Source organism: Callorhinus ursinus, unplaced genomic scaffold (assembly GCF_003265705.2).
Source record: "Callorhinus ursinus isolate GAN/ISIS: 27379988/994484 unplaced genomic scaffold, GSC_fseal_2.0 scaffold28, whole genome shotgun sequence".
In the NCBI taxonomy this organism is placed as follows: domain Eukaryota; kingdom Metazoa; phylum Chordata; class Mammalia; order Carnivora; family Otariidae; genus Callorhinus; species Callorhinus ursinus.
Window position 1 is genome coordinate 16,697,875 of NW_027397090.1, and position 13,436 is coordinate 16,711,310.

The 13,436-nt window shown below is 42.8% G+C and overlaps 1 protein-coding gene across 3 annotated transcripts in view; it reads right to left on the reverse strand.

Annotated features, from left to right (window-relative positions):
* Positions 1-13,436, reverse strand: part of LOC112838788 (contactin-associated protein-like 3) — a 204,326-nt gene that overhangs the window by 64,865 nt on the left and 126,025 nt on the right. For all 3 annotated transcript variants that reach the window (XM_073878174.1, XM_073878175.1, XM_073878173.1), the window contains exons 11-12: positions 12,712-12,818; positions 8,565-8,684 (exon numbers count right to left, since the gene is read on the reverse strand). In XM_073878174.1, the coding sequence (XP_073734275.1) occupies positions 8,565-8,684; positions 12,712-12,818 (227 nt within the window). The remainder of the gene's footprint in view (positions 1-8,564; positions 8,685-12,711; positions 12,819-13,436) is intronic.

Genomic DNA, 13,436 nt, shown 5'->3' on the forward strand with positions numbered 1-13,436 from the left:
TTGATGAACATGGATGCAAAAATTCTCACCAAAATACTAGCCAATAGGATCCAACAGTACATTAAAAGGATTATTCACCATGACCAAGTGGGATTTATTCCTGGGCTGCAAGGCTGGTTCAACATCCGCAAATCAATCAACGTGATACAATACATTAACAAAAGAAAGAACAAGAATCATATGATCCTCTCAATAGATGCAGAAAAAGCATTTGACAAAGTACAACATCCTTTCTTGATCAAAACTCTTCAGAGTATAGGGATAGAGGGTACATACCTCAATATCATAAAAGCCATCTATGAAAAACCTACAGCGAGTATCATTCTCAATGGGGAAAGGCTGAGAGCCTTTCCCCTAAGGTCAGGAACGCGGCAGGGATGTCCACTCTCACCACTGCTATTCAACATAGTATTAGAAGTCCTAGCCACAGCAATCAGACAACAAAAAGAAATCAAAGGCATCCAAATCGGCAAAGAGGAAGTCAAACTCTCACTCTTTGCAGATGATATGATACTGTATGTGGAAAACCCAAAAGACTCCACCCCAAAACTGCTAGAACTCATACAGGAATTCAGTAAAGTAGCAGGATATAAAATCAATGCACAGAAATCAGTGGCATTCCTATACACCAACAACAAGACAGAAGAGAGACAAATCAAGGAGTCGATCCCATTTACAATTGCACCCAAAACCATTAGATACCTAGGAATAAATCTAACCAAAGAGGCAAAGGATCTGTACTCAGAAAACTATAAAATACTCATGAAAGAAATTGAAGAAGACACAAAGAAATGGAAAAACGTTCCATGCTCATGGATTGGGAGAATCAACATTGTGAAGATGTCAATGCTACCTAGAGCAATCTACACATTCAATGCAATCCCCATCAAAATACCATCCACTTTTTTCAAAGAAATGGAACAAATAATCCTAAAATTTGTATGGAACCAGAAGAGACCCCGAATAGCCAGAGGAATACTGAAAAAGAAAAGCAAAGCTGGCGGCATCACAATTCCGGACTTCCAGCTCTATTACAAAGCTGTCATCATCAAGACAGTATGGTACTGGCACAAAAACAGACGCATAGATCAATGGAACAGAATCGAGAGCCCAGAAATGGACCCTCAACTCTATGGTCAACTTATTTTTGACAAAGCAGGAAAGAATGTCCAATGGCAAAAAGACAGTCTCTTCAACAAATGGTGTTGGGAAAATTGGACAGCCACATGCAGAAGAATGAAACTGGACCATTTCCTTACACCACACACAAAAATAGACTCCAAATGGTTGAAAGACCTAAACGTGAGACAGGAGTCCATCCAAATCCTAAAGGAGAACACAGGTAGCAACCTTTTCGACCTTAGCCGCAGCAACTTCTTCCTAGAAACATCGCCAAAGGCACGGGAAGCCAGGGCAAAAATGAACTATTGGGATTTCATCAAGATAAAAAGCTTTTGCACAGCAAAAGAAACAGTCCACAAAACCAAAAGACAACCGACAGAATGGGAGAAAATATTTGCAAACGACATATCAGATAAAGGGCTAGTATCCAAAATCTATAAAGAACTTATCAAACTCAACACCCAAAGAACAAATAATCCAATCAAGAAATGGGCAGAAGACATGAACAGACATTTCTCCAAAGAAGACATCCAAATGGCCAACAGGCACATGAAGAAGTGCTCAACATCACTCGGCATCAGGGAAATCCAAATCAAAACCTCAATGAGATACCACCTCACACCCGTCAGAATGGCTAAAATTAACAAGTCAGGGAACGACAGATGTTGGCGGGGATGTGGAGAAAGGGGAACCCTCCTACACTGTTGGTGGGAATGCAAGCTGGTGCAACCCCTCTGGAAAACAGTATGGAGGTTCCTCAAACAGTTGAAATTAGAGCTACCGTTCGATCCAGCAATTGCACTACTGGGTATTTACCACAAAGATACAAATGTAGGGACCCGAAGGGGTACATGTACCCCAATGTTTATAGCAGCAATGTCCACAACAGCCAAACTGTGGAAAGAGCCAAGATGCCCATCGACAGATGAATGGATAAAGAAGAAGTGGTATATATACACAATGGAATATTATGCAGCCATCAAAAGGAATGAGATCTTGCCATTTGCAACGACGTGGATGGAACTGGAGGGTGTTATGCTGAGTGAAATAAGTCAATCAGAGAAAGACATGTATCACATGACCTCACTGATATGAGGAATTCTTAATCTCAGGAAACAAACTGAGTGTTACTGGAGTGGTTGGGGGTGGGAGGGATGGGATGGCTGGGTGATAGACATTGGGGAGGGTATGTGCTACGGTGAGTGCTGTGACTTGTGCAAGACTGTTGAATCACAGATCTGTACTTCTGAAACAAATAACGCAACATATTTTAAGAAAAAAGGAAAAGAAGAAGATAACAGGAGAGGAAGAAAAGGGGAGTATGTCAGAGGGGGAGACGAACCATGAGAGATGATGGACTCTGAAAAACAAACTGAGGGTTCTAGAGGGTAGGGGGGTGGGGGGATGGGTTAGCCTGGTGATGGGTATTGAGGAGGGCACGTTCTGCATGGAGCACTGGGTGTTATGAACAAACAATGAATCATGGAACACTACATCAAAAACTAATGATGTAATATATGGTGATTTACATAACAATAAAAAAAATTAAAAAAAAAAAAGAAAGAAAGTGAGAGGCACGTGGCTCTTCCTTTCAGGTGAACACTTAGAGACTACCGTAGGGTTATTAATTGGCCTAATTTCAATACTGCTGTGTCTTGGGGATAGGGAGCCCAAGGACACAGTGGGATCTAGGTGTGGAAATGGCCAGTTTGTATAGCGGTCAGAACACATGCAACATTTACCAATGAAGTTCGCGGTCTTAGATGCACATAGTTCATGGTGCCTGAAAACAACTACAATAGTAACACCACAGATCACTGATTACAGATCATCATAACAAATATAATTGTAACAAAAATGTTAGAAATATTGTGAGCATTACCAAAATGTGCCACAGAGACACAAAGTGAGCAGTGCTGTTGGAAAATGGTGCCGGTAGACTTGTTCCACCCAGGGTAGCCACAAACCTTTAATTTGTTTCAAAAAAAAAAAAAAAAAAGCAAATCTGCCAAGTTCGGTAAAGCAAAGCGCAATAAAATGAGGTATGCCCGTATTTATAATAGCAAATGCAAACTTATAATATTCATAATATGTTTAGTTAGCTGAATTACATGTCTTTCTCCCTAGTCTGAAGGTCTGAAGGTCTATGAGAGAAGTTCATTCCCTCTTCTTACTCTAATGCGATGTGGCACCTGCGTGCTTCCAGGTGAGCTCCATGGCTCAGCGGTCAAGTGTGGAGGATGAGTGAATGAATGCCTGAATTGAATGTCTGACTGGAAAGGGAGGTGTTTGATTGTGCTGAGACAGGAACTGCTGCAGGAAGACAGAGGTGAAAGAAGCAGAAAATCTATACAAATACACACACATAAAAAACATAGCAGGATGGCTTGACTGGTGCCCATTCCGTAGAGTATTTTTTTTTTTTTAATTAACGTGACCTGTATGTAAAGCAACTGGGCTGAGTGTCCTCTGTTATACCACGATGCCGGCTGGAGGCCAGTTGAAATTTCTGTCACTGGAAGAAGGCTGTTTTAAGAAACACAGTGGCACGGTTTGCATAACCATGACAGAGTCCATGGCAACAATGAGTAAGAAGTGCTAGGTTATTTGACACGCTGAGTCGATGAATCGGGATCTGACGGGGGGAGTGGGCAGGTGTGCAACAGACTGAGTCCTCGGCTTGTTCCTCAAGCCCCCTGTTGATTCGTATGAACCTGATGTTCATGAGTCATTGCTCGGACAGCATGCCATCTCCTCCCTGGGTCAAGTGTTTTCATGGTGCCATGTCTGGGAACCAGTATCTGGAGCACAACTCTGAACACAGCAAACGACAACTGTGCGGGGTTTCAGGTGGGCACAGACGGCCCCACTCCCCCCAGTGGGGAGAGCCAGAGAGCTCACATCTCTCATCCCGCCATCAACGAAGTTATGTTCTGTCTCCTCTGCTTAGAAAGGGGATTGATCCGTTAACAAATTGCAACAGTCCCTTCAAAATAGTTTATCTTTTTTGTTTTGTTTTGGTTGTTTTTATACGAAAGGTACTAAAATTTATGCAGAGCATATCTCAGCATTACATTTTTGAAGGCTATTACCAAGGATATAATTTTAACCATTGGTTTGGAATTTTGGCTTTTGCATGTTTCTCCAAGTGTATTTGTTTGTAATAATTAAAGAATATTTAATTGTCCACAGGCATGGTAGCTTCATGGAGAAGGCGAACCTCACAGCGGAACTATTTCCAGGCTAGCAGAAGGCGGCCAGGATCTTAGTTCTTCCACTGTCAACAACGAGGTTTGTCAGAGGGCACTTCATGGGATCCCATTCAGCTGTAACTCTGGTTCATTCCTGTATTTTCCCCGGGATCACCTTGGATTTTTTAAACTTTTGATTAAATACTTTGCAGTGTAGCTTCTGGAAATATCTGTTGTCTTTGGATTGGCCTCTGCATTTCTTGGTCTTTAGCACGGTGTTTTCCTTATGGCTTTGAGTTTCATAAAAACCCTTGCTATTTGGGGCTCCTGGGGGGCTCAGTCGGTTAAGCGTCTGCCTTCGGCTCAGGTCATGATCCCAGGGTCCTGGGATCGAGTCCCACATCGGGCTCCCTGCTCCGCGGGAGGCCTGCTTCTCCCTCCCCCTCTGCTTGCCTCTCTGCCTACTTGTGCTCTCTATCTCTCTGTCAAATAAATAAATAAAATCTTTAAAACAAAAAACCCTTGGTATTTAACATTATTTGGAAATCCTCTTGCAGTATTTTTAACAAAGCACGGTGTGTGTGTGTGTGTGTGTGTGTGTGTGTGTGTGTGTTCCATGTTCCAACTCAATCCTGATTCATGGAACTTTATAACATTTATCTCATTACATAGAATAAGAATATACTAACTTAGGAGTTTTTTTTTTAAGAAAGACAGCTATAAACTTCTCTAAAAATCTTAATTACCCAAAAGGTCGTGATACAATGATCTGTACTTATTGCTTGGTCATTTGCAAAGTAATATGAAGACATACATAGTCATTAAGTATTATTTGATAATAAAAACATATAGCAATATCAATCATTAAATTATTATCCCTAATTTTCATGAATTCCTACACATATACACACACACGTATGCGTGCTTTAAAACTCTAAGACTTTCCAAGATTAAATTAGAGACTTTGGAAGATGTTTAATTTACAGAATCAATGCCTTAGATATTATCTTAATGTATGTGAACGATTCTTGTTGCCTTTGTGGATGCAGTGGTGGATCATTAAATTTCATCCACAGCCACCTATACAAACTGGAAGAACAGGACAACCGCCTGGACAGAAAGATGAATAGTGGCACCAGAATTTTACATCTGCGTTAGTTCTATTTCTCCATTCTGGGATGCCCTTTGCTCTCTTTCCATTTTAATTTTGGTGGAGACAGAGCGGGCTGTACACAGTAAAACCAAAGATCCTCAGCCTCGTGGCGGTGGCTTCTAAATCTGTGTGTACATCAGAATTTCTTGGGAAGCTTCATGAAGCACAGCTTCTCCCGGGATGCTGCCTCAGAATCTGTGCCTTCCGAGAGCAGAGCTGCCCTTCAGTGGACAGTGGACAAGGCTGTGGGGACCCAGAGATGCCCCACGTTGCTGTGGGATGCTGGACAGTGTCCACCAGCCACCGCAAAGCAAATGGAAGCCTGCTGGTCTGTTCAATTAATGTATAAAGTCAGGCTCCAAAATATATTTTTAGAAGTTTGTGTTGCCAAGGATGTTATAACCACCCAGCGGGCTTTCGGATGACACATTACTCTTGTTTTTATGACCAACAGGGCCTCACTAACTAGACGAACAGCAGGCAACCCAAACTTCAGGTATTCACCGCCGGAATCCTGGTATTCCTTTTCAGAGCTGCTGCTTCTCTGCTGATAGTATCTGCACCTTCCTTCCAGGGCTCGGATCCAAGCATGGAAGACTTTCCGGATGCCTGTCTTTCTCCAGCCACACCGGCCCACGGATTCGGACTCCGACTTCCTCCCCTCCTCCGCTCCCACCTGGTCGGTGCCACCACCGTCTTGGCTCCACTACTGGAGGGTCCGGCTAACTGGTCTCCTTGCTCCCTCTTGGCACAGCGTGGTGGTTGAAGGCCCAAACTGCTCTGCTGTTTGAGTCCTGGACCTGTCACTTCCCAGCTTCGTGACTCGAGGGCCACCCTCCAGTCCCTCCACCTGCGTTTGTCCAACACACCAGACTCCCTGGATCGCACGCCCTCCCCCTGAAGGCTTGCTCAGGTTTTCTCAAAGCTGCTGCTTTTATGTGGTTGGCTCAAAAGTAACTTTCAAACTGAGCACTTTCCTGACCCGTCTATTTAAAATTGTGACCCCCCCCCCTTCCACGGTCTGTGCCCCCCGCCCCCTCTGTATTCACGTCACAGCACCTGCCGCCCTGCACCAGACCACCTGCTGCATTAGCGGCCCTACGAAGTCTGGTTCCCCACACAGACATGCGCACCGCGCTGGGGGAGGGGTATGTTCTACTCGGCTCGCTGCCGCGGTTACCGCCGGGCCCCACGCAGAGTGGGTACCGAGGACAGAGGTGTTCAATGCTGTTAGGCACGTTTTTTTTTTTTCACCCCTTCAGTTTTGTGCCTTTACTTGGGCATTTCTTCAAGTCACTCGGGGGAGGAAAATGATTCACATCCTCAGCAGTTTGCAGGGCCTTCATCTTGTATATAAAATTGACCAGGAGGGTTGATCAGGAGGGTTAACCAGAAGATTTTACCTTTTCCTTCCTGTATTTAGAGGCTCCTTCTTGCCTCGAGGATTAAAAGAAAAAAACAAAACAAAACCTGGCTTATATATCATCAGATAGTTCCTATGTTAACTAAAATTAAAAGCTGAGCATCAGTTCTTACTTTCTCTTTGCACTTTGACGATAACTACTCTTCCCTCTGGTAGTGGGTTCACTCTGAAAAGGTAGCAGCAATGACAGGCCATCAAAACACATCAGTTATGTTATGAAATCACTATTAAAACAAATGTCTTTGAACCAGTGGTACATTCCAAAGGCGCTTTATAAATATGCACAACGAAAGCTTCCTGGTGAAGCCTGGACCACGTGTCCACTTGGGATGATTAAAATATTTTTCTTTTATTATCACCATACACTGCAGACAATCAGGCAATTAGCTGTCTGTTATTCCTTTTGGCAGCAAGTGTCTTTTTTTTTTTTTTTAATAAACGCGACCTCAGCCTTACCAACCTTGCCAACATTTAATTATCAAGAAAACAGCTTCAGTCATTGAAACATTACTCATCTTTGCAATGTGCCAGCTAGGATCATTTTCACTTTTCTATGGGTCTTGAAATTTTTCAATGTATAAGGAACTTTCCTTATAGGACAAAATATATGAAAATTTTAATGTGTCCTAGACTTCTATGATAATTAAGCACGTGACTGATAGAAGTAGAATGTATTATGGGGATGCCAGCATCTTTATTTAGCTTTCTCTGTTCTTGGCATTCACTTGAGCCATGATAATGCCAGCAAAACAAAGCAGAAATTGAGTAAGTTGAAGGCCTGTTATAACCACTGGAGCTGAGAATATCTAGAAAGATCCCTTTGGTCATTTCCTCACATACTTTATAGATCACACATCCTTCAGTAAAGGTAAGTCAATATATTTATCTCTTATCATCACACTGCAATGTTTTGGTCAGTATCGATGATAAAATGCTTGCCCCAAACAACCATATGTGCATCCAGTGTAAAGTTGGGGATAGTTTTGGGGCTGGAGGATATAACTGATCCAATTCAGATCAAACCATTTGATTCACCACTGCCAAAATGCTCAGATTTTATGTATGAGGTGATAGGGGGTATAAAAACTGTGCCAGAACTTTCAGCTCGTCACAAACCGCCATCATAAATAACAAATAACTCCTTCCACCTAGAAATTGCAACCCCCTCTGGGTGACAAGAAATAGCCAAGTCATGGTTACCTGAGAACCATTTACGGCTGACTCTTTCCTGACCAGTGTCGCAGACTTTGCAGGGGCAAACTCTACGGCTGTCGAAGTGCCTGCTAGGTCCACACTTAGACTAGAGTAGCACGGGAAGTTTTGTAAAGGAGGGTGGTTTCCTTTCTGTTGGTGAAATGTGATGTGAGCGCAGGAGAAAATGTGGCTGTGGACACACACACACACACACACACACGTGTAAAAGAGGCGTTAGAATTTGCATCAATTCCATGGACGGCTGTCATTCACTACAGTGGATGCATTGGTCCTCTGCAGAACTTGTTTACGACACACCTGTATCCATCTACCACCTATAATTGGGTTTCTAGGGAAAATGAAATATTGCTTATACATAGTTGCACAAGAACACATTGCTCTACGAAGTAAAACCTCGTGGTTTTGCACACAGCAACCAATTACACAAGCTTAACTGGCACAATAAAGCTTATTAGCATACCTGTCATGTTGCAATATACGAGAGCAGGTCCAAGCGGGCCACTTCCATCTGAATCGATATAGTAGAGCCCTGAGGAGTTTCCTCTGTGCTTGTGGGCTTCACAGGACTGCTCGTACAAAGCTGCAAAGGACAGGGATCTCAGACAGGGGCTGCAATGGGGAAGATTCCTCCCTGTCATTAGTGATGGGATACTTTCTCCAGTGACACTCATTCTGCCTTGCTCTTGGGGACATTTTCTCTAGGGGAGTGGTCGGTCCCGTGTCAGTCAGGCAGCATGAAGACTCTGAAGCTTGGAGCGAAAGATTTTAAGAGGTATCACCGTGTGGATCTGAACCCTGCCTGCTCTAGAAACAAGATTCTTCCCAAAACCATGGTAACTGGACTCACGCTATCTATTTCTATTCCGCCTCATAATATCTAAGCATCTGAAGTGAACTGGCTTCATCTCCCTAAGTGATCTGTTATTATCTAATAACCATGTCGATGTATAAAATTACTCAGTAATCATACCCTCTGTTTACTTAGAACAATCTACAGGTGCAATGCATTGTTTACCAGATGAGTTTTATCAATCAGCAACTCTTCTTCATTCCATTTATAAGGTGTGTTTTAAAAGAAATTTCCTTAAATGCTTTGCAAATGATTACTCAAGCAAATTGAAAGTCAAATATACATATATATATATATATATACATGAAATGTCTCTTGGTAATTTCAACGTATCCTGATTTTTAGTTGAATTTTTTTATATGCGCAATAAATGTTTTGCTACCACAAGGCAAGTGATTAACATCTGCAGTTGATGGACTTAATTAATGTTCAGAATAAGTTTAAATGACTAATCAACTGAGTAATACCTTCCATGTGCATCCTTCCCATTTCCTTGACAGGAAAGACCCTTTGAAAACCTGAAAAGTAGCTAATGGCAGCCAGGAAAGAAGTACAGTAATGGTTCTGGCACAGTGCAGACTGGATCTCTCAGCCACCCTAAGGATGAGACCTGGCATCCATGAACACAGTCCCAGCAAGTGGCCAGGCAAGAGCCACAGAGCAGAGTGATCCTAGTAGGGACAGAGGGGGCAGAGCATGGGCGGAGAACTGGTACCATTCTATACTCCCTGGATTGTCTGCCCTTTAAAACTCTGCCTATTTTGAAGAATGAAGAAAATCCTGGAGAGGGGGTGGGGCAGGGCAGAGGGATTTTTCTCCCTTCTCACAGAAGAAGAAGATCAAAGTAATGTTCACTTGCCCAGGGATTTTGCAAAATACAACATTCTTTTATAAAATATGGCCAAGTGTCAAGTGTGTCAAATTAGATTGGCCCCCATCAGTAGCACACCTAGCACCATCTACTCTGATGGCCACAGAGACAATATGGATTGCTTTCCCAGACATGCTGGTATTTTGTCCACTCATGTTTATATTTCTACAAATACATAAATATGCTCGTAACCGCCTAGAAGAGTGTCCAGAGGGACAGACACAAAGTGATAACAGTGGTTACATTTGGGTTGGGGCTGGACCTGCCTGGGGACCAAGGGTAGAAGAGGAATAGAAGAGGAAACACTAGGAAGGAAACACTAGCAAGACACTTGCTCTACATGTGAATGCAGACTCATTCTTTGGGCACTTACACCAAAAACTAATGGTCTCTGATCCCTTACTGTGGATTTGGAAATATCTCACCTTCACTTTGGTATACAGTTAGAGAATCACAATAAAGTCCATTCAGTTATTAGACCAAATCAAATTATTAAGGCCACAAGTGAAAGACCCTTTATATAACACCTGTGAATTTTTAAATCAGAGTTGTTTGGAATGATGTTTAAATCAGAGTTAATGATAACACTTTAGCAATCATTCCTTAGTCATTAATATTCAGTAGGTATCTGCTCTGTGTAAGACAACTTGTTAGATATGATGGGGAGACACTGTAAGTAGGAGGCCACCCCCATTCTTAGCTGCAACTCTGGACCAGTCACTCAGCCTCAGACTTCCCAGAAGTCCAGCTCCTTCCAGATAGAGTTATCTTGGCAAGTTCTTACCTGGCACCATAATAGTAAATAGAGATGCAGGTAGAATTGCTCTGGGTGAACTTATGCAATTTTGGGGGGGGGTGAGTCACCTCCCTTTGCCTGAAAGAACCTCCTGGCTCCTCTGTGGAACCCCCTGAGCTGGGGACCAGGTCTTCTCATCCCAACACTGATGCCTGCTTCCCTGGGGTTCAGTTCACATAAGGTTGGATACATGACAATCCATTCTTTGCTCAGTGAATTTTCATGTTCATGCTATCTCTCTAAAGACCAAGAGAGAGGAGATGTGCTACAAAAGAAGGGACTCAGAAATGTCGGCAGTCACTCTGGAAAACAGTATGGAGGTTTCCTCAAAAAGTTGAAAATAGAGCTACCCTATGACCCAGCAATTGCACTACTTGGTATTTATCCCAAAGATACAAATGTAGTGATCCAAAGGGGCACCTAGACCCCAATGTTTATAGCAGCAATGTCCACAATAGCCAAACTATGTAAAGAGCCCAGTTGTCCATCAACAGATGAATGGATAAAGAAGATGTGGTATATATACACAATGGAATATTACTCAGCCATCAAAAAGAATGACAACTTGCTATTTGCAACAACATGGATGGAACTAGAGGGTATTTGCCAAGTGAAATAAGTCAATCAGAGAAAGACAACTATCATATGATTTCACTCAAAATTGGAATTTAAGAAACAAAACAGGAGCATAGGGCGAGGGAGGGAAAAATAAAACAAGACAAAATCAGAGAGGGAGATAAACCTTTAGAGACTCTTGATCATAGGAAACAAACTGAGGGTTGCTGGAGGGGAGGGGGTCGGGGGATGGGGTAAGTGGGTGATGGACACTGGGGAGGGCACGTGATGTAACGAGCACTGGGTGTTACATGAGACTGACGATTCACCGACCTCCACCTCTGAGACTAATAATACAGTATATGTTAATTTATTGAATTGGAATAAAAATAAATAAACTTTTTAAAAAAGAAATGTTGGCAGTGATACACAAAAAAGGAAAAAGTAGAATAAAAACATAAACGACAAAAGCCAATGATTAGAAAGCAATGAGAATCTTGGGGCTCTGTCATAAGCTTCTAGTAGGTAATGAATTAGGGGTCAATAAAGTTTGGCTAGGTATGAAATTGAGAAAGTAATTCTTCAGGAAAGAGACTGGTATTCAAGGTGGAAGAAATGGGATGGAGAGGTGGTCGAGAGCTCTGGCTGGCAGCGTGTCACCACGGTCGAAGGAGCTGACCCCTCTTTTTCCTCAAGTGTACGGTGTGGAAAATAAAGCACTTACCTTCTAGAGCAGTTTTGAGGATTAAAGGAGTTGAAACATGCAGAACTAGAGGGAACTAGGATCCCACAGGCACGTGCCAAGTTCCCAGTGTGTTAACCACCACCATCATCAAAGAGCATCAAGATTGCCAGGGACCTGAACATTTACTTGTGCTCCTCTGGAGACTCTCCTCATTTGATTTTATAAACACTGACGGTCAGTAATTTGTCCTCTTTACTTTGGCAGACAGGACTTGAGAACCAAAGTTGGGTCCAACTCAAGGAACAGAACAAGTAACACCATCCTGTCATCTAGATTGCTTTTTGTATGGGGGGGGGCGTTGTTTGTTTGTTTGCTTGTTTTTAAACTTTTTGTTATATTTTATCTTCCTATACTTATTTTTCTTTGCCTGCTACTTTCTTTTTTTTTTTTTCTGTCCTATTTGGTACTATGGATTTCTGTAAGCCGCCTTAACATCACTAGGAAATAAAATTGATTAAAAATAAACCAGACAAGGGCACCTGGGTGGTTCAACTGCTTAAGCGTCAGACTCCCGATTTTGGCTCAGGTCATGATCTCAGCATCGTGAGATCGAGCCCCATGTCGGGTTCCACATTGGGCTGGGATTCTCTCTCTCCCTCTCCCCTGGCCCCTCCCCACCTCTAAAATAAATAAATAAACAAACCAGACAAAAATTAGTCTCTAAAATACCTACTGGTTTTTGTTGTTGCTTTCTAGCACACAGTTGCACAGATACAGACACATATGTACCAAATCACGAAAGAGAAAATAGAACTGCATGGAAATCCGAACAGTGAGGTGTGAGGCTTACAGGAATGGCAGGTCGCACCCGTGTAGCCAGTGTGCACGCAGTCACAGGAGAAGGTGTCCCAGGACTGGGAACATTCGCCCCCGTGTTCACAGTAGCTGGGCAAACACCTACAACAAAACAGATAACACCTGCTATTTCCCACATTCGGTCAGGAGAAAAATGTGTATCTTAGCGCTAACCTGCTACACTGAACCATGGTACTGACAGTGCTTTCAGGAGAAAAATGAGACCATGAACAAAACTTGCTGGGTCTGTCAAGAAGGTTTCCTAATGCAATACCCACCACAGACTAAGAAACCCACTAGATGCTACCAATTATCCTGTATTGGCAGCAGATAAATTTTCTACACATTGCATTATATCAAAAAATGTGTTTGCTTTTTCACAAATAAGGCAAGATTGGTTTCATCCATGATCAGAAAGACGAAGTGCTAGCAATGGCCACAGGCGGCCAGCCACACCGCTTCCCTTCCCTGCCTCCATGTCCTTGCCGTGGGACCTGCAGATCCTTCCACCGAGAGGCATAGCTTACTTCAACCTGGGTTGGGCATGGGACCTGCTCTGACAAATGGGGCGTTAGCAAACTGATACATCAGAGGCTAGAAGAGTGTTTGGGAAGTGAAAGATCTATACCCAGAAAACGATAATATATTGATGAGAGAGAAACTAGAGATGACACAAACCAATAGGAAGACATGCTATGCTCATGGATTGGAAGAATTAGT